The sequence below is a fragment of the Larimichthys crocea genome, chromosome XIII (assembly GCF_000972845.2).
Source record: "Larimichthys crocea isolate SSNF chromosome XIII, L_crocea_2.0, whole genome shotgun sequence".
Taxonomy (NCBI): Eukaryota; Metazoa; Chordata; class Actinopteri; family Sciaenidae; genus Larimichthys; species Larimichthys crocea.
The window spans coordinates 7,264,025-7,284,868 of record NC_040023.1 but is presented as its reverse complement, the minus strand read 5'-3'; the positions used below and the strand labels follow the sequence as shown (position 1 = coordinate 7,284,868).

The window sequence follows — 20,844 nt, the reverse complement described above, 5'->3', positions numbered from 1 at the left end:
AATGTAATAAGAGAAAATAGCAGTATGGCAGTTATATTTTATTGTGGTTATGTATTACATCATATCAAGATAAATTCCAATCTCCTAGCCATTAAAGCATTATCAAATGTGTCGCTGCGCCAGTAAGCCGAGCAGTAGCCTACAAGTAACTTATTCACTACTTTATAGCATATTGTCATATCAGCATCAGGCAAAACATGTCAGACCTTTCTGCATAGAAGAACACTAGAGACAGCCATGAACACACAATCAGATTAACTCCATTTCACCAGAATTATTGATTATAATTCTCATGGAAATTCAGATTACATCCCCTCTTGAGTTTCTTTCCCTCAGGTGTACCTCGAAAGGACTCCATAAAAGATGAGAACACATACTTATTCATGACTTTGACCTTCCCGAAGATATCCAGCTCTGTTTGTTCATCGTGGTCGACGGTGTTCATCATCTGCTTCGCTTTGATGTACAGGTCATTTTCCTTGGCTACCACCTGATCTAACCATAACTGTTTGTTCTGCGGTGCCATGTCATAGTTGTCGACAGTGCAGCCGTAGAATCCTCGTTTCAGACGATCGGGCCAGGGTTGGTCAGTCACCATGGGGTGGTCAGCTCCGACAAATGCTGTGCACAGGGGGCTCTCGTTACCCCGTAAGCGGCCTACTTCACAACCTATGACGCTCATGAGGAACAGCGAGAAGGTTCTGAAGTTACGCACAGATGCCGAAAACACTGCTGTCATGAAGTAACGACCCCATCTCTCACAGTTGTAGTTGCACTGCTGGTACTGGAAAGTCTGCCGACAGAAGTCATTGAATTTGGTATCTTTAAGACCCTGTCTCAACTCCTGTAGCGAGGTTTCGCGCTGATCCTCATTGAAAGTTAGCCGGAAATTTTCAATTTCAGCTTTGTTGTCACCGCTCATGAACTTGCCCACCAGACTAACACTAAGATTTCTGCTGTATACTCTGTAAATGCAATCATTGAGAACGTAGTAAAGGTCTGATGTGACTTCTTCTCTGGCATTGTATCGTATCTCTACAAGTAGATCCTGAATGTTGACGATATGCTTGTAGATAATTTTGTTTTCATCTGGTCCTGGCTCTGTAAGCCAAATTGCTTTCAGGTGTCTTTGATCAAGGTCTGGGACATAATCAGGAGCACGCCTTCTATCATTCTCCTCAAAGAACAAGCTCCAAGTAAGGCCCTCCAGACAGTCAATAGATGGGTACTTTTTGCGCAACTCCATTGGAACAAACATTTGAGGGTGGCTTGGCCACTCCAATGTTTGAAGATACAAAACATTTCCTTTATAAGAAGGAAACACTGGCCCTGCGCAGCCAAGCTCTGATCTCGTAATCAGGTTACCTCTTTGGTCCAGTTCAGCAATAACTCTTTTGCTGTTGTCATGGGACCTCCAGACTCCGCCGGTCCTAGTCATTATCTGTCCGTCAGAGTTAACGGACAGGAAGGAGTTGTGTAGGTGCAGCTTTGTTTCTACACTGAGAGACCGGAGAACTTGTAGCAGCTGCAACACAAAGTGCAACTCATTCCCAATATTGCAACTGACGAGGCTGACGGTGCCAAGATGACCAAAGATGCTCTGAATTTTTACCACAAATTTGGCAAGCTCCTCTGGGCCATAACCAGCTAGCTGGGCTGCTCCATTGGCACCATTGCTGCCATGGCCAACCAGTATAACATCATGATATCTAGTAGATAAGACTTGGCTTCCCTTGAGAACATGCAGCACCCCTCTCTGGTACCTCAGCAAAGTTGATGTAGTGGGATGCCTCTCAAACAGGTAAGTGGCAGACTCAATCACTGCAGGGTCCTCTTCCAAAATAACTATAGTTTGGTGGCTGTGTTTAGTATCAACTTCGCTGAGGGTCATATGCTGTTGGTTACCCATCTTCAACATAGATGGCATCAGGGGCTCTGTAAACCACAAACCTACACTACCATTGACTGCACTCTTTTGATTGGACTTGGTGTCATTGTAAAGATCACTTGGCCACTGTCCAGTGTCTCCAGGATCAGAGTGTAGTGGGTCAAACGACGGTGGAGTCATCTGAAGATATGGCCTGGAAATAGATAATAATGTAAGAATTGTAATATGCTAATACGCCTAAGCATTTGCAGTTAGACAGTATCACGACAGTTTAGCCTCATGGGGCAATGGCCAATGTTTTACGGCTTCCAGTGTAGCCAGATATACAGAAAACAGGCATGTTTCTTTTTCTAAAAATAAAAAGCTAAATTGGCCACTGTTTCACCTCTTTTGCTCTCTACACAGACTGTTCATCTGCATGCAACCAAGCCTGTTCAAACGCGATTGGTCAATGCTACTTGGATTCCAAAATCTTGGTCTCTTGCCTAGAAATCTTTCATTAATATGTGAAAGATTAAAGGTCTACAGCTGTTCTAATGGCTCTCTGAGGCTGTGCTTAGACAACAGTGGTGCTTTGAGTTTGTCAGCATGCTGACATCCTAATAATGTCAAGGCTAATATTCTAAATGTTCAGCAGATAATGGGCCTCTGTTTGTTTTCTTAGTTTTGCTCCTCTCTTAGTAAAGAAACATTTCTTAGAAGTGGTCAAGAGCACTCTTAACAAGTCCACAAAATGTTTCTCTAATGCAAAGAAACATGAAAAAACACATGAATATCACATAATGAAATTAAGATTATCATTAAATAATAAAGAAATGCTATGCTAAGACTATAAAAACCTTCGGATTATATTACATGTATTTAGCTTCTAAATGGCTGAATACTGTTCTTACATACTTTATAATCTAATCCTTAAACAGATAACACACAATTTACAAGGCACAACACCTGCTCTTATACAGTGTTATCTATGCTAATAAATTCATGATCACGTGGGATGTATCATTCAGCACACCTGGCTAAGAGCACATTTGGCTGGTTAAAAAATGGAGCATCTGGAGTTGAAGAAGGAGAAATTCAAAAAATGTTGCTGCATGAGGTCCAGTGTTTCCAGTGCTTATAATCTTACATTTCTATTCACAAAATATTGGACAAATGCAGACTTAGATCTGATGATGGTGATAGATGAAAAGTCAGAGGATCAATAAAGCTGGTACAGGAGAACATGAATGTAACACTTGATAATTTAGTCTAACATCGAGTGACAGGGCTTTATCTTATGCCAGATATGACTTTTCAAAGATAGAGCCTCCTTCTAACTCTGTTGGTGTTCTTTGTCTTTATTCTCACTAAGTTAAATTAGTATTAATAGTTGTGTAGTATATACAAACACAATGTTACACTGTACGGCTGTTTCCCGTCAGAGATCATGTCAGGTTTATCACATAAAAAGCAGCGGTCTAATGCATCATGTGGTGTCTCACCTGTTTCCAAGATTGAAGCTGAATGGAGTCCTTTGAACACTCCAATCTGTAATGACAAAAAATAAACTTAATGTCTAATGTTGCTGGTTTTTAGGTAAGTTAGTGTCAAATTATCCTCGTCTCATGATCAGAATAATCGTTCATTGATGCATTGTAGGTCAAAACAGGCTGATGTTGTTTTACTTGGTCACATGATATATTATAAATGGTTTGGTTTCCACTCTTATACTAAATAAAGATAAGAGAAATTGGTACAGCACAGTTTAAAACAAGCTTCACCAAAATGCCATATATGAAAACAAGCATTAAAACAGCAGCAAATGTATCTATTTTTACTAAGTAAAGCTTATTTTAATGCCTCCTTAAAACGCGTAATGATCTTACCAGCATCCATTCCTGCTGCCAAAAGCAGCTGAACGACAATAATACAAAATCCACGGGGTTTCAACATGGCTCTGACGTTCTCCGCAGAGCAGCCGAAATGATCAGGTCAGTGTGAATTCACCAGGGAAGAGAAGCTCCAGGTCATATCTGAAGCTACATTTGGTTAGATAAGAATGGAAATGACTAAATAACGTTATAATATGACTACACAGTTCATCAGTTACACATTACACATCTGCAGACTGTCACTCTGTCTGAGTGCTCCACTACACAGCATGTAGATTTGCATGCTTTCTCTCTGTTTTGACTGTGAATTACTCTTGGTTTGACTGACTTAAGTGCAGGTGCATTGGAAAATTTTGTGCAATCTAATGCAATTCAATATCCAGTATGTAGAAAGACAGAAAGATGGGCCGATACTGAACATTACAAGCTTCATAAATGTAGAATTTGTTGCATGCTAACTTAATATTTGAATATTAAGTAGCACAATCAAAAACAGCTAATGCATCTGGTCATCTAATGACCTGAAGTGGTGAGAAAATTTCCTCCAGGGCTTCCTTTCCCATGCCTTTCAGGAAACACTTCCTTTATGAGATGAAGTAGATTCATTATGCAGGTCTTGATTCAGCCAAGAGGCCATTGTGGCACAAATGAGTTTCAAGCCTTTACTGAGCATCAGGTACAGGCCACTCAGCATATTACAGATTATACAACAGGAATAGTGGAACCAGCCCAGTGAATGTTGTTTGTGGACAACAACACACGCAGTGTTTATTTCAGTTAAATAGTTCTTTGTATGTTTTCATACCCAGTCTGTCCCTGTGCTGCTGCTACATGTGGATTTCCCCTTGGAAATCAATAATTGAAGCCTCATCTCATCTCATTATTTTTAGTCTACAGTCTACAGAAACCATCAAAGACTGCCTGGCCCAGCATTCCTGTGTGGCAATTACAATAAGTGAACATATGACTTTGTGCCATGTAAGCACAGGGTCAACCAAAATGAAGGTCCCAAGACAAGGCTATCATTTTACTTACAGTATATTATTGTGCTTGATTTGTTATGAAACAAATGTGTGCAATTAATATGCTTTACTGGCCAAGTATGTGTACACATACAAGGAAATTGATTCCACGCAGTGATTCTAGGGTCTTGGAAGCTCCTGAGTTTGATCATCACTGATCATTCAAATTGTTTGTCTTTACAATTTTATACGTTCTCATTAAATTTTTTGTGGGTTGCATGTTTTTTTTCTCTGGTTTCTTTCCACGGTGTGAAGACATGTAGATTATGTCAAGCAGAAACTAAAAATGTGAAGGGTGCTACAGCTTGAAGACCCTCAGAACAATGAATGAATGGACGATTACAAGTGGTCTGTTTAGTTAGAGTATGTTGTGGACCACCACCATGAAGCAGATGAGAGAGAGCATCACACTTTTCTCGTTATATATCCTCACTGCTCAACATCAACCTGTGTGTCAGCAGCTTGATGCAGTTTGATGCTATGGAGGCGAACAGCCTGTTACCGCATGGCTGTTTCCAGGTCATTGCTAATCCCCTCCAATCTTCTTTTCTACTCATTAGCCATCTTACCCACTCCTTTCCCTGCTGCGCTCACGATGAAGCCGGTCTATGACTAATTCTGTAGGAGACTAATTATACACGCCATAGTTTGAACCTAAGTTCGTACCTGGAATTACTGCTGAATTCTAATCTGTAATGGTGTGGCATGACAGGCAGAATAGACCTTTTGATGAACAGAGGCAAGATGAAGCTGGATGGACAATAAATAGAGGTGGTTTTAAGAAGAGCCGAGAACGGATCGCCTGTACGAGCGAAATCCTCTGTGTACGTAAAGTTCTTATATGTCTTGACCAGTTACTTGGTTTGTATGTGAAGGAGTGTGAACAGACTGTGGAGCCAAACATCAGAGGACTCTCATGCCCAAGGAAATCAAGGAAAACAACAAGATACCGAACAGGTACATACACAAACCAAATTGTTTCAACCCTGGAGCATTGCAAATAGTTTTTCTTGGACATATAAGACATATTTTGACTGTTGGGTCAGTGGGGTTGAAGCAGTCTTTATAAACAGATGCATATCCTGTATAGTAGGTAGATATTGCCAAGATACTGGCACCAGATGTGTTCTAGTTTCTGTTTGCAATCCGAGTAGTATTACCTAGTCATGTTTGAATAAGCTCTGGTTGCAACAGCCCATGTGGGGAGCAAAAAGGGGTGGAAAGCATTGGCACCAATTGGAATCAGCTATCGTCTGACAATGATTTAGGTTTTTTAGTTAGTTATCTGCATTCATATGCAGCTATCTGTTGCTATCTGGCCTAAAGCAGCCAGGTTGTTAATTATGCATAACTTGAGGCCTTAATATAATTCAAACGAGTTAGTTATCAATAAACTCAGGCCACTACGGATGCATGAACAGGGAAATTAGCTGTAGAGACCAAAACCGTTTGTTGTAAAGATACAGACGTGGCTGAATAAGCTCACTTCGGACTCGCAACTCTTTCAACTCGTAACAGACAGTAAAGCAGGAAGATAGAGGGACAGTTAGCAACAAATAAAAAAAGTGGAGTTGGAGTTGGAGAGTTGGATCCAGGTCACTGCAGGAAGGTCTCAGCCTTTTATAAGGGTGGAGTCCACCAAGGCACCCCTATTTATCAGTATTTTCTTTATCCACCTTATATATTTTGAGCCACTGTAAACAAGTGACTTTCCCCAGTGTGGGATCAATAAAGTCTTAATCTTAGACTTTATCTTCTGCTGTGAAGTTGAACATTTTAATATGGGGCCTTCTGAAAATCGTGGAAGAAGTAGTGCATCCAACATAGCGGCGGTATCAGTACTTGTCCTCAGTACTTCTCTGTTTTGAAGGTTGAAGGTTTGCCCTTTTTTTAAATTTAATTCTACTTCTGTTGTGTATTTTACACTTTCTGCTGCTGTAACAAGTGAATTTCCCCGTTGTGGGATAAATAAAGTATAATCTAATCGAATCTAATCTAATATTTTTTCGGCTTCGGGAAAGCCACAGGTGGCATCACTCAGGGTCTGTCCATTCTTTTATACTGTCATTGCGTTTTGTAGCCAGCTTCAAGTGGTTCAAGAAAGTGGCTTCACTTCAACAGGTGTGGATGGACGTGGGTTGCAATAGAAAGCTAAACATGTGAGCATGAACCTGAATGATCATGTATTATGGACACCTGCAGGAACTTGAGTAAAAAGGGCTCAGTCCACACATCCAGATGGGCCCGAGGAAGTCTCAACACCGGCCCTGCTGTTAGGCGGCTGTAATGCGGGTACCGGGCCTGTAGGTGGAGGCTGGAGCCTGCTGGACCTCCAGATGGGAGGAGGAGGCTCGGGGGCTTTGTTGTTATAGTAAAGGCTCAACCGCGGTCAGCGTTTTCCTCTCACCGGGTCACGTTTCTTCTGTCCAGTTTTTTTGTTTTTGTTGTTTTCCACCGGAGGACAAAAACAAACAGAAAACACTAAAAAAAATGTATTTGGGGTTTTTAAAGAAGAGGATCGAGAAGGAAAGGACGCAGTGAAGGAAGCCAGCCACGGAGATGTAAGATGTACTTTAAACTGTGTCACATTTTCTACAGAAACGTTTTTAGTTTTTCATTCTCCTGTTGCACAACAACACGAAGGAACAGCACAACTCAACAATATGTCGTTGTAACGTCAGTGTACTGTTAAACGTGGCTGTACCCACGTGTTTCGTAAACATTTACGTTACTTTCCAGGTGTTCACAGCCGTCGGCTGCGTCTCTCTGTGCCGGTTGAGTTTGGACTTTTAACCGCCGACAGATTTCTGGTTCTTTCTGGCTAACGGTTGCTACGCAGCAACGTTCCGTGCTCAGCCGTTAGTCAGCTCAACTGTTACACCTACACACACACACACACACATGTAGCCCAGGGCAAGACATGACATCCTGAACAAAGGAGGCTACAAACACACCCATCCTCAGTGGTTATGTTATGTTGAAACGTAACCTCCACAACGTGTCTGTGTAATGGTTTAAAATGGTTTCTGTCAGTTACTATGTTTATTGTAGTATTTAAAAAGAGTAGCTAAACTTTCAAACCACTTTTTTTCCCAGATGAAAACCGGTGCACACGGTTTGGTCGATTCACCTTTGTCTCTTGATTTCTGTTTTTGAATTGTGTGATAGTTTTAAATGGTTTCTGTCTGTTAAAAGTGTAGTCAGCATGCTGACATACTGAATGACCAGATTTATTGTCACATTTAAAAAGAGTAGCTAAACTTTCAAACCACTTTTTTCCCAGATGAAAACCAGTGCACACGGTTGGGTCGATTCACGTTCGTCTCTTGATTTCTGTTTTTGAATTGTGTAAAAGTTTTAAATGGTTTCCATCAGTTAGAAGTGTAGTCAGCATGCTGACATAACTTAATAACCATGTTTATTGTCGTATTTCAAACCACTTTTTTCCCAGATGAAAACCGGTGCACACGGTTGGGTCGATTCACATTCATCTCTTGATAGTTTTTGAACTGTGTAATAATTTAAAATGGTTTCTGTCAGTTACATACTAAATAACCATGTTTACTGTCGTATTTTAAAAGAGTAGCTAAACTTTTAAACCACTTTTTTCCCAGATGAAAACCGGTGCACACGGTTGGGTCGATTCACGTTCATCTCTTGATTTCTGTTTTTGAATTGTGTAATAGTTTTAAATGGTTTCTGTCAGTTAGAAGTGTAGTCAGCATGTTGACATAACTAAATAACCATGTTTATTGTTGTATTTAAAAAGAGTAGCTAAATTTTCAAACCACTTTTTATCCAGATGAAAACCGGTGCACACGGTTGGGTCGATTCACCTTCGTCTCTTGATAGTTTTTGAATTGTGTAATAGTTTTAAATGGTTTCTGTCTGTTAAAAGTGTAGTCAGCATGCTGACATAACTGTATGACCATGTTTATTGTCGTATTTCAAACCACTTTTTTCCTAGATAAAAAACGGTGCACACGGTTGGGTCGATTCATGTTCGTCTCTGGATAGTTTTTGAATTGTGTAATAGTTTTAAATGCTTTCTGTCTGTTAAATGTGTAGTCAGCATGCTGACATATCTGAATAACCATGTTTATTGTCGCATTTAAAAGAGTAGCTAAACTTTAAAACCACCTTTTTTCCTAGATAAAAAAACGGTGCACACGGTTGGGTCGATTCACGTTCATCTCTTGATTTCTGTTTTTGAATTGTGTAATAGTTTTAAATGGTTTCTGTCTGTTAAAAGTGTAGACAGCATGCTGACATAACTGAATGACCAGATTTATTCTCGCATTTAAAGAGTAGCTAAACTTTCAAACCACTTTTTTTCCAGATGAAAACCGGTGCACACGGATATTTTCACTGTTGGGTAGATTCACGTTCATCTCTTGATAGTTTTTGAATTACACACATTGTGCTTATATCTCCCTCCACTGGTTGAAACGTTGCCACTGCGTTTGAATTTTGCTATTGGCTGATTTTGGAGTCAGGTGACATACGGTGGCAGCTTTCGTCACCAACAAGCAGCATCCAACAGGTGCTAAAAACTGTAATCTGTCGTGCCAAGTGTCAAGATACTAAACCAAACCTGTAAGTTGTTTTGGATAAAAGCATCAGCTAAATGACTAAATGTAAACAAATTATATGTATTTATTTGCGTTCTTAACAGTAATCTAAGTATCTGGGTCCACTCATCAGTGATGAGCAGGTAGGATACAGAAATGTACCATTTAAAATGCTGGTAATGATTGGAGTATTACCCTGAAATAAAGACTACATACTCAGAGATAATAACCTGCCTCTTGCCAACGTTTTGCTGCTGCCCAGGAACAATCATCTATATTTATGTCTGTCTCAGATTCAGTGATGATCTGCCATAGAAACCAGAGTATGGGGTTGCTTCAGCTACGATCTCCACCCCTGCTAACGAATCCTTGACACCCTGGATGAACATCAGACCCAGTGCTTGCCCTCTGACCTTAGATGTAAATAAGGTCGGACTCCATCATTCCTACTGCAATGGAGAATCACAGCCTGCTGTCCTTCACTGTGGCCTTGCTGGGTTTTCTGAGCCCATGCCTGACAAGACTGACTCCCAGAGTGTCCTTCCCTCTGGGTAAGTGAAAAACAGTTACATTATATATTATACAGTTGTATATATTTTAAATATGGACAAATTAGACAGTTATTTGATATAACTTTGGATGACATATTCAAGGCTGAGCGATGAATGCTCCGTGCAGATGATCAATTTGCAGCCTGCTGACACCTGGATGTTTTTAATTGTCTGTGATAATTGGATAACCCCAGTGTTAACTGATGTGAAACAACAGGTAGTCCTGGGAGACATCTCACCCACTTCAGTAGCCACGATGTCAGCAACACCACCACACTGCTGCTTAGTGAGGATGGAGACATGCTGTACGTTGGAGCCCGGGATGCTGTGTTAGCGCTGGATGTTGGCCAAAAGGATGCCATCGTACTGAGAAGCAAGGTGGGAGAGGAAACAGTGATGGAGTTGCAGGCAAAGATGTGGAAAAAAAAGAATGCTTTTCAACATAAACAGCTCCAACAACACACAGCGGCCACAAGGCCCAAACCTCTGACTAGGATGCATGTTACTACGTACTCACACAAATATGTTCTGGATGCATAAACGAGATGATATCGTGTCTGTGTGTACATGCACACACAAGTAAGGAAGAAGTAAATGATAGAAGCAATAAATAAGCATCCGCAGGTGGAAAAAAAAAAGAATTTGATAGAAAAATCCCAATTTATAACCCATAAATGTCATTTAGCCGTTTGTTCTTGTTCATTCCTTTCAATATATTATTTGTGGGTAAAAGGAAAATTAAAAAATTTCAAGAGGAGCACACTATAATTGCAGAATGAATGTCCCAATAGAGGGAATGTGGTTGGATAATTCTCTCTGTGGTTTTACCCTTCCTCATCATTATCATCATGAGTTTGTGAGTCATTACAGTGCAAAGAAACACTTTGATTCTGTCAACAAACAAACTGACAATTTGACGAGACAGTTGGGAAGATAAGATATTGAACATGCAGTGTTGGAGTGTTGGAGTGTTGATTCTCAGTTCGGTGAAGCCCAAAAAGCACAATTTCACAGCGCTTACTCATGTTTACATCATGCCAAAGTGTGATATGAAGCGGTCTTCACTGTCCGACCCAACAAAAACAGCACACAAGAGTGTGTGGGAGGGAGTGTTTGCAATTCTTTGGTGTTTTCAGTGACTCCTCTGCTTGGATGAGAATAATGAAGCTTCACAGTTGTTTCAAAAAGTATAAAACAAAATCAAGAACTGCTACATCCTTCAAATATCACTGCTGACACAATAACTGAAGCTTTGTAATGGAAAATGTAAAGATGCGTGTGTGTGCTGAAGGCTGTGGCTCGTGGTTAAGATGCTTCTCTGATGAATTTGACTTGTCTTCTCTTCTCTCAGCTGGACTGGAGCCCTTCAGAGAAAGACCTTGAACAGTGTTCCATGAAAGGCAAGAAAATGGCAAGTAGATATGTACGGATTTGTACAAACATCGTGAACTGGTTAAACTCCAAAGTTCAGAATGTTTTCCTCTTGTCAAATAAGATGTGGCTATCAGTAACTTTTACAGCAACTATTTACGTGCTTTAATGAGCAGAAGATTCCAAAGTTTCCATCAAAGTTTAATGAGCAGAGTGTCTCTGGTATTTAATGTGAATTTGTAGTGGATGAAGCACATTGTGAGAAGTTATCTCAGTGTTCCTGTTGCATATCTCTGTTCTGTAAATAGTTTTGAATCCAAAGGTCCTGCGCTTCACGCTGCCTGCTGTACTTTCTGGTGTTACCGGAGCATCTAACTCAGTGTCCTCTGTGTGCTTCTTCCAGGCCGACTGTCCCAATTTCATCCGCGTGCTGCAGTTTTTGAACGCAACCCACATCTACGCCTGTGGAACGTTTGCCTTCAGCCCACGCTGCACCTACATTGTGCGTTTGTTTACGCAGACTTTAAACTAGGGTTTGTTCGACATTGTTGACAGTACGATGATGCTCGCGTACACGGAATAATGCCACATTACGTCCTCATCTCTGTCTCTGCAGAACTCCGAGACGTTAACGATGAACCTCAAGCCTGATGAAGGGAGAGGTCGATGCCCCTATGACCCATACCAACGCAACACTGCCATCATCGTAGGTAAAGAAACGATGATTGCACACATTTCGCTGTGATTAAATTTGAACTTGATGCCACAGCTGCTGGAATATAATTTTAGCTGAGGCAAGTCTGCTGCTACTTTGGTTGAAGCGGCAGCTCCTGTTTTCTGCGAGGTAAAACCACTGGTTTTGTCAGTGCTGGTCTGTTGAATTTGGAAGTTGTCTGACAGCAAGATACAGCTGTGAAAGTACTCTGAATGTAGCACAAACACAGATATTTCCATGGTGGTTAAAATATGTTTTGTTGCTGCACTCATCTGCATCACATTGCTTAGCTTCTGTGCTAGTTTTCCTGTCTTGCTTCTCTGACCTGAGGGCGTGCCAACCGCCATCTACAGTAGGTAATGCACTGACTGCCGAACTATCCCTTTGAGCTATCGACCATAAACAGCAGATCAGACAGTCTGCGGTCCTTTTAAAATGGATGGATGGATCTTTGCCGCAGCCCACTTTAGGATTGATGCGCTGTGTTGTTTTCCAATGAGTCATAGAGACAACACAGAGGCCCGACTCAGGAAAACAAATGGCTGACATACTTCAAACAGTTTGACTCTGACTTTTTGTGATTACAAGCGCTCGGTCCGTTTTATGTGTAGCCAGCAGCTACACATTAAGTTAAAGCTAAACAGAAAGTTGAGTTCTGTTGAGATGTTGTGGGTGCAAACCTCCACTCAGCATGCAGCCTCTTCATGCTTTATGTGAGTAAACACAGATGGCCTGATTCACTGACATGAAAGTGAAGGACCAGTTTACACTGTGTATTTACCCCATTCACTTTATCCAGAGCCTTGACGGTTCAGTTTTGCAGATAGATTTAAACCTTCACGTTGGCTGTTGCTCTGCAGTGTTGTGTGAACGGTTCTTATGTTTCTCAGACGGAGAGCTTTACACGGGAACGGTGGCAGACTACAGGGGGAACCGGCCAGTCATCTCCCGGCACCTCAGCGAGGGCAGGCGTGTTGACCTGAAGTTGGATGATACGTTAGGGTGGCTGGAGGGTGAGTGTGTTGTCTATCAAAAGGAAACATATAGTAGGCATAGCAGTTGGAAAAAAAAAACTCATGATGAAACATGTTTGAGACAGTCTCTCTGACTTGAAACGGGATAAACATCCCCAAAAATGTGCCACAGTAAACAAGCTGATTTTAATTTAATTAATCCACGGCCGAGCTCACAGTACATTCCCATTGATTGGAATGTCCCTGATGGCGTTGAAAACACTGTTTCACATGGTGTAATAAGCTGTAACATTAAAAAAGAAAACTGTTTTGTTTTATAATATCAGAATCCCTCAGACATATTTCCACCAACTTGCCACCTGTTTGCTCTAGATCCAACCTTCATCAGCTCCAGTTTCATCCCTGACGAGGAGAAAATCTACTTCTTCTTCAGCGAAGTGGGCAGAGAGTATGACTTCATCGACAAGTTTGTCGTCTCCCGTGTTTCTCAGATCTGCATGGTAAGAGGTTAAAACAACCACTCGCACAGACACGTTTGCTCTTAAGTGGCACAAAAAATGAAAAACAGAAACGGCTGTACTGAATGTGTGACCTTCAGGAGGCTCTGTAAACATAAATACACCTGACGAGGTGGGCGGTGTCAGCTGTGTATGTTGCAGTGCTTGACGTCTTCTTCTCCTCTCGTGTATCAGAGTGATGTCGGAGGCCAGCGGACTCTGCAGCGACGCTGGACCACGTTCGCCAAAGCTCAGCTGTTGTGTCAGGCTGACAACGAGCTGCCCTACAATGTGATCCAAGACATAGACACCCTCCCGCCAGCAGATGGAGCTCCTGCAGATCACACACTCTTTTATGGCATCTTCACCTCCCAGTGGTCAGTAAGCAAAAAAAAAAAGGATCCTGGCATGAGTGAAATACAGTTCCCACAACATCAAGTGTGTGTGTTGGTGTATGTACATGTTTGATAGATAAGACAGGCTGTATCTTCATCCTGCCGTGACCCCATAGACCCCATAGTTTTTTCTCTACGCGAGGATGAGACATAAATTGTTGCGTCGTCTCGCATCTTTGGGATTTTGTCTATAGCTCTCATTCATAGAGTCAATGTTTGTTTTTCCGTTAACTAGGTCCGTCAACTCTGGGCGGTCGGCAGTGTGCTCATTCCGCTTGGCTGACATCAAATCGGTCTTCTCTGGTAATTACAAAGTCCTGAACCGGGACACGTTACAGTGGAGCACACGGGTTCAAGAGAAAGTCGCAAATCCAGGAGAGGTAAGTAAAGGGTCACGTCTGATTGATATGAAAATAGAAAGGCACTGCAAAGAGAACAAGACTGCTCATTTAGTCCTCGAAAGGGAAGAAAAACTCTGTAATCAAGAAGACAAACAAAACTCTAACAAGATGATCTCATGCTCTAACTACTTGAGGAAATACTTTAGTTCATTTCTATCAGTACAATCACTAAAAAGAGGTCAGATGATCAGGTTGGAAACAAACCTCCAGGTTAGACAAACTAATTTAGAGAAGAGAAACGATGCTGCAAAATGTATTCATGAACTATCTGTAATTAAATTGTGAACATATCGGCTCAGTTTGTTTTACTGTTAAACTTTTTGCCTTTTCGTGTGGTAGTGTGGTCTGCACAACGCGTCCGACAACGCTCTGCGCTTCGTCAAAGAGAACTTCCTGGCCGACGACAGCGTGCGACCAGTCGGAAGAAGTCTAACCATGGTGTCCGCCGAACACAACTACAGCCATCTGACAGTCCAGAGAGTCCAGGCTGCCAACAACAGACACTACACTGTCCTGTTTCTGCTTACAGGTAGGCCTGGTTGACACATTTGAAAAGAATCTCTGGCACAATCCAAAAATGTTGGAAAGTTCTACTTACAGCTGTGTCAAGCTGTAGGTTAGACATCATCTATTAGGCCACAGCTGTGGTGATTGCAGGGGTGCATCCTCTCAGCTCTTCCTCAGCAGCCTCTCCACCTTTTCAATCAGAGCCCTATCAGGACATCTTGGGAGATAAAAGTGAGGATGGTTGGTGGATGAGCAAGGGCTCAGTCCTTGCCTCAGTGGCCCAGGATTCGAATCCGACCTGCGGCCCTTTGCTGCATGTCATTCCCCCATATCTCTCTCTCTCCACATTCCTGTCACTCTTCAGCTGCATCTATACACTAAAGCTTGAAAATATCTGTAAAAAAACCCACGTCTGTCTGTGGGTTTATAGGTTTATAAGCAAGTAATCAACATTCTTAGCATGAGATGCTGTAGAAGGCTTTGCAATATGTTCATGAAGACACAGATTACCTCTTAATTCATGTTTATTTTTAGAGATTTATCTGTAAAGTTAAAATGTTCCACTATGTTAATTCTCACAGACTTGTGTGTTGTATCTATAACTCTATAAATGATCCCAGTTCGGGGGATCTTCCACATCTCTCGCTCTCGCTTGACTTCTTGTTGTTTATCGTCTTGGCAAAATGCTCCTAAAATGCTCCACCCTTTTCAAACTGCGCATGATGTACTGATTCATAATGACGAGGATTCTGAGGAACTGACAGACTCACTGACTGTTATTTATATTTGTAAATCTGTCTGCTGAAGCCGTACACTTCAGAGTTGTGTCCTGGGTTTTTCGGGTTGAACTGGTAGGATGTTAAATCCCAGTGTCGAGTTTTAACTTGTCTAATAGGTTCGATGACCTCAGCTGTATATTTAGGAATTTAGATTGAATAACTGGATTGGACTGAGAAACCTGCGTCACAGTCCATGTTCGACAAGTTATATTGTATTAAAGGTGCGCTGTGCAGCTAACAAACACGATAAAACTGTTTTCCTACTCATGAAACATTTGCAAGACAAATGTTTTGAACTGTTTTCTACTGAAGACTTCAAGTGTTGTAGAGATATCTACTGAAATCAGCGTCAGCCAAACCTTCTTGTAATTCCACGTCTGCCTGGTTGATAGTTTTATCTCAGATGTTTGTCTCCATGTGAGTTGGACAGCATTAAGTCTGTCCACTGTATAAACTGTGTTTTCTCTCTCTAACTTTGTTGCAGAGTCCGGTCACATGCACAAAACAGTGCTGCTGCAGAGTGGAGCCCACATCATAGAGGAGGTCCAGGTTTTTGAGCAGCCTCAGCCCATCAAGAGCATGAAGCTCTCCATATCCAAGGTACACAATGAGAGGGGGCACTGCAAACACAGTTCATTTGCCAGTTAATAGCAAGTCTCCTCTGTCTTTAAAATTAGATATAAACACGTTTGTCCGTTGGAAAAGAGAGAGGGAATTTATAAAGATGAAAACTGGAATGGTAGCTTGCTATGGTGCCAAGCTTTGACTCTCTGTCTTCTCATTCTCAAACCACATGGTGCATGTACGACCCTGCTGTCACTTGTTAGAAGATTAAATGACTTTCAGACTTGTTACTTTCTTTCTTAAAGTGACGCTATGGTTGGTAACGATAAGAGAAACCAGCAAAGACAGCTACATTTTGAAAGTATCCTGCCAAATAAAAAACAATCCCACGCCCTTCCTCCAGGCCTCAATCCAAGGTCACTTATCAGAACGCATTTTCACGCACGATGACTACGCCTTAATACAGGCCTGTAACAGCCACAGATGCGCAACCGTCCATCCATTTGCTGTAACAGCTTATCTTTATCAGGGTTGCAAAGGGGCTGGAGTCGATCACAGCTGACACTGGGCGAGAGTCAGGGTACACCCTGGATGCCACAAACAAAATGATAAAATAAAGATTGTGAAATATGTGACCTACTCCATCGTTAAAGGACAGAAGCTTCTTCCTAACACCACTCCAATGAAATCTGGATGTAAACATGTTAACCCTTTAATCCTTCTGTAAAGGATAGAAATATGGTTGGATGTACAAGGTACATAATTCTTTGAAAGCAATACAGTAACACGACAGATACTGCCACCATGTGGACGTTTATGAATCAGCAACTCTAAGCAATCAACCCCCAATATTGTATTTCTTTCAGTTTTCCTCTTATTAGTGGCCTAATTCTTGTCGGACTTGCCTTTTACATGAACTTCCAGAACTGGAATATGATTCATTTAAGTGCTCCTGAGTCTGATTCACTCAGAAATTCATATTTTACACCAGACATCAAGTGAAATCCTTTGTCACTTTGTTTTTTTTTTATCTCGTCCTGTCCGCCTGCAGGGTTTGATATACGTTGGCACATCAGAGGGCGTGGTGAGGGTTCCAACCGCCAACTGCTCCTTCTACTGGACCTGCCCTCAGTGCGTTCTGGCTCGAGACCCCTTCTGCGGTTGGGATCCTGCCAGCAGGGCGTGTGTGGAGGTCTCCAACAGCCAGACCAGTCTGTGAGTATCACGAGAAGATTGTTGTTATTATTATCACGTTGGCCCCGTTAGCAGCTGCTACAGCTTAGCTGCAATTAAATCCTCTGGATCTAACGAATCATTTCACCAGCGCTTAATATCATTACACTTCATGTTAATAGCTTATAATGTGATTAATGTCTGTTTGGGCATTTCACCACGTAAATCAGATTATCACACTGAGCGATGAGATCAGACAAACCTCCTCACTGAGCCCTTACTGCATCATTAAAGATGACAGCCACTGACAGTAAGTTTTACTTTCCCCTCCTCAGTGGCCAGGACATAGACAGAGGGAATGTTGAAGAGGCGTGCAACAGTGTGTCATTGACGCACAGAGCCAGATTTGGTCTGAACACGCTGCCCGCAGGTAAGTGTCTCTATATCAGCCGCTATGCTTTGCTTCAACCTAGACACTCCATGTGAGAGATCAATGGTGGAAGTGTTCTTCAGAGCAGAACGTGTCACAATAAATGCACAATTTTGGATGGTGACCTCTTGTCAAGGACATTTTAGTGTGAAAACAAACTGTGATGAAGACGCTCTTTCTAACAGCGAAACTCCACCGGGCACGTCTCCTTCTGTTTTGGTCCGTTCGCTACATGAATTCAAACCGCCAAACTTTGTTTGAAGTTTGCACAGGGGCTTTTATTTTGAAAAATCAATCAGATTCTCTACGCCCTTATTCTTTTGTCTTAACTTCCGGCCATCTCGAGCTGCTCTGTGCAGACTGAAGCTGGCTGCTCGCGGTGTGCCTGGTGGAGTTCGGCCTTCAAACATATCCGAGCTTTGTTAGTTTCTCTTCAGAACATGCTACCATCATTATTGTAGTGTGCTCAGTCGGCTGCTGATCGTCCTCCACATCCTGATGCACTAATCATGGCTTAACCGAGAGGTTACGTTCTGAGAATGTAAAAAAAATTAGAAGTAACGACGAAGAAGCTGATAAACTGGCATATTTAAAGCAGCGAGTTTGCTTTTGTTCCTGATTTCCCATCTCTCTACCTGCACCTTATTAGCTAAGTCAGTAGAGCTCTAGACCGCACCTGAACTTACCTGATGAAGCAGGACTATAACTAGCTTTGAGGGTTATGGAGGGTCTTGGTGTACTGAGAGTCTTGGTGAGCTGTAATCTGTATTCTCAGCTTCATGTCCTGCAGGTGAGCTGGTGTCCGTGTCTCTGAATGAAGTGGTGCGGCTGCAGTGTCCCGCGGCGTCACGGCTCTCCCAGCAGCTGTGGGAGCGTCCCAACAGCCGGCTGTCCCCGGACCTGTACCTGCACCTGGAGGATGGCAGTCTGAGCTTCGTGGCCACCCCCACGACTCTGGGCCACTACATCTGCCTGTCCACTGAGAACGGCTACCAGCAGACCATGGCCATCTATCACGTCAAGCAAAAGAGCAGCCCCGTGGCTCACACTCCAACCAGCAACACGTGGCCTCAGACGCACCCTGTTCCTACCACAAAGGCTGCGGCGAGACCCGGGACCGGACGTGGACTGCATACGTCTGTTGGGCCTAAAAGAACAGAAACAAGACATGGTAGGACTGAGCCAACGCTCCCCAGCAAGGACGCTGATGCCACCACCAGACAGCTTGGCAGGAACTTGACCCTGTGGACGTCTGGGGAGTCCGGGCTGAACGAGTCAGGGTTTCGGGACGGGGAGCCCCTGATGTCAGCCCGAAGCCCCTGCTACCTAAAGGAGCTGGTGGTTGTGTCAGTTCTGCTGTTGCTCTGCCTCAGTCTGCTCATCACCATGTTTCTGTACGTCATTAGAAAGCGCTGCCGGAGACGAACAGTCCCACAGGCAGGAACTCCAGCCAGAGACTCCGACAGGCGGACCCCCGTGGAGCAGGAGGCTCTCAGGGGGAACCAGTTCATGAGCAAACGCAACGGACAAGCGGCGCACAGCAGACAAGCCAGTGGGTTAGTTAGTAACGGGGCACTCACAGGCTCTAACGGGCATTTGCCCAACACCCCCATCTGAACAAGGAGAGGTCATCCGACTGGTGGGAGGTTCTGTTTGCACAGCGACACAAACACTTGTGGTACGATTTGGACCTAATAGGCTGAAAGACATTCTTCCTGTGGTATTTAAAGACATGTGACTGTTGATGTTGGTACTTCTTTATTGTTGCCAGACACTAAACACACGTGATGTGATTTTCTGAATGTTTCTGTGTGTGACAGGTACGAGCTGATCCAGCTGGTTCTTTGTATATTTTTGTAGACTAGTCAGTATTTGATGCGAAGCCAGTGACTGCCACTTATTTATCTCTTTTTATGGGATGATGCCATTTTTTATTAGATAAAAAAAAAACATCTCAGAATCAGGAACCAAAGAGTTGATGCCTGGATTATGTTCAGTGTCAAGTTCCCCAGCACTATAAGTATAATGAAAAGGCCACAAACACCTTGTTATTAGGCGTCATGCACATCGGGCCATTTGGACACAGCATCAGTAAACACGCAGCCAGAACTTAAAACGTCGTGTAAACGGGAAACATCGGGTGCTTCTCATTTGCCTTATTTCATGTCTCTTCACTCCGTGGACCTGGAAATGTATCCGTCAGAAACATTTAACTCATTTCTGCAGTGAGAAGTGGTAAAATCTTTTAATTCTCCTGATAAAAGGAAACATTTAAAACAAATGAGAAGACAACCTGTAATCTGATTTCTCAGCTAGATTTCAATTATTAACCACCAGCTATTTCTATAATCAATTCATCCCTTTGAGTCATTTCTTTTAGGAATGATTCTTTACTCTTCTATGACGGTAAACTGAAGACGTCACCATTTTATGACATTTTATGGACCAAACAACTCATTAATCGATCAAAAATGATCGACATATTAATGAATAATGAAAGTCTGAGATTGTTGCAGCCGTATGTGTAGAGATTTATCCTTTTCTTCCTAATGATTACATTCAAAGTTCATCTTTAACTTGCACTAAGTCGTCTCTAGAAGGCCACTAACCACTCATCTATTTGTAAAATCCAGGCATGTTTGCCCAAAAGAAGTGCTGTGGCCTGTCTTACCCTAACCACTGACCCAAAAATCTGTTTTTTCTGAACTGGAGACACGGTCTTCAGTCTGAAATGTGTCCTCTGAAAGTAGCCTGAGTCACAGACACACTACATTTTAACTACAGTTCCCAAGTCGTGTTGTGGGTCGAGTAAATCACTGAGCTGCTGCGTGTGTACACGGATGTTCCACTAACCAGGTTACTTTGAGTAAGCTGCTTCCCCGTGTTCATGTAAATGTACTGATTATCTTTATTATTACAAGTATCTCTTTCAGTGTTTGGTGTACTGTTGAATATTGTGGTACTGGAGCTTTCAGGTACACTGAGATCCATCAGATCTTGGTTTTAAAGCAGACACTTAGCTGTGAACGACTCGAACCACTGCTGCTGTATTTGTACTTCATGTTGCCCGAGAGCCGGACGCAGTTTGTCTGTGGTACTGAAAGTTCTGAACTGAACTAGAGGAGGACCAAA

At 42.4% G+C, this 20,844-nt stretch overlaps 2 protein-coding genes across 4 annotated transcripts; one reads left to right on the top strand and one right to left on the bottom strand.

Moving 5' to 3' along the window:
* Positions 1-20: 20 nt before the first annotated feature.
* Positions 21-7,244, bottom strand: LOC109136982 (uncharacterized). Of its 2 annotated transcripts, none has more exons than XM_027286951.1 (4): positions 7,192-7,244; positions 3,757-3,909; positions 3,373-3,418; positions 21-2,081 (listed from the first exon to the last, which is right to left on the bottom strand). In XM_027286951.1, exons 2-4 carry the CDS (start codon positions 3,821-3,823, stop codon positions 275-277), a joined length of 1,920 nt encoding a protein of 639 aa, XP_027142752.1. In that variant the 5' UTR covers positions 3,824-3,909; positions 7,192-7,244; the 3' UTR covers positions 21-274. The 2 variants fall into 2 exon arrangements, with proteins under 2 accessions (XP_027142752.1, XP_019109463.1); XM_019253918.2 differs by lacking the exon at positions 7,192-7,244 and adding an exon at positions 6,981-7,076.
* On the top strand, positions 7,083-20,470 carry sema4ab (sema domain, immunoglobulin domain (Ig), transmembrane domain (TM) and short cytoplasmic domain, (semaphorin) 4Ab). 2 transcript variants are annotated; one of them, XM_019254908.2, is made up of 15 exons: positions 7,083-7,345; positions 9,649-9,906; positions 10,124-10,284; positions 11,258-11,317; positions 11,681-11,779; positions 11,894-11,987; positions 12,883-13,005; positions 13,339-13,466; positions 13,659-13,840; positions 14,094-14,238; positions 14,599-14,788; positions 16,030-16,145; positions 17,161-17,324; positions 17,618-17,712; positions 18,503-20,470. In XM_019254908.2, exons 2-15 carry the CDS (start codon positions 9,810-9,812, stop codon positions 19,327-19,329), a joined length of 2,481 nt encoding a protein of 826 aa, XP_019110453.1. In that variant the 5' UTR covers positions 7,083-7,345; positions 9,649-9,809; the 3' UTR covers positions 19,330-20,470. The 2 variants fall into 2 exon arrangements, with proteins under 2 accessions (XP_019110453.1, XP_019110448.1); XM_019254903.2 differs by having other exon boundaries at positions 18,488-20,470.
* Positions 20,471-20,844: the final 374 nt, after the last annotated feature.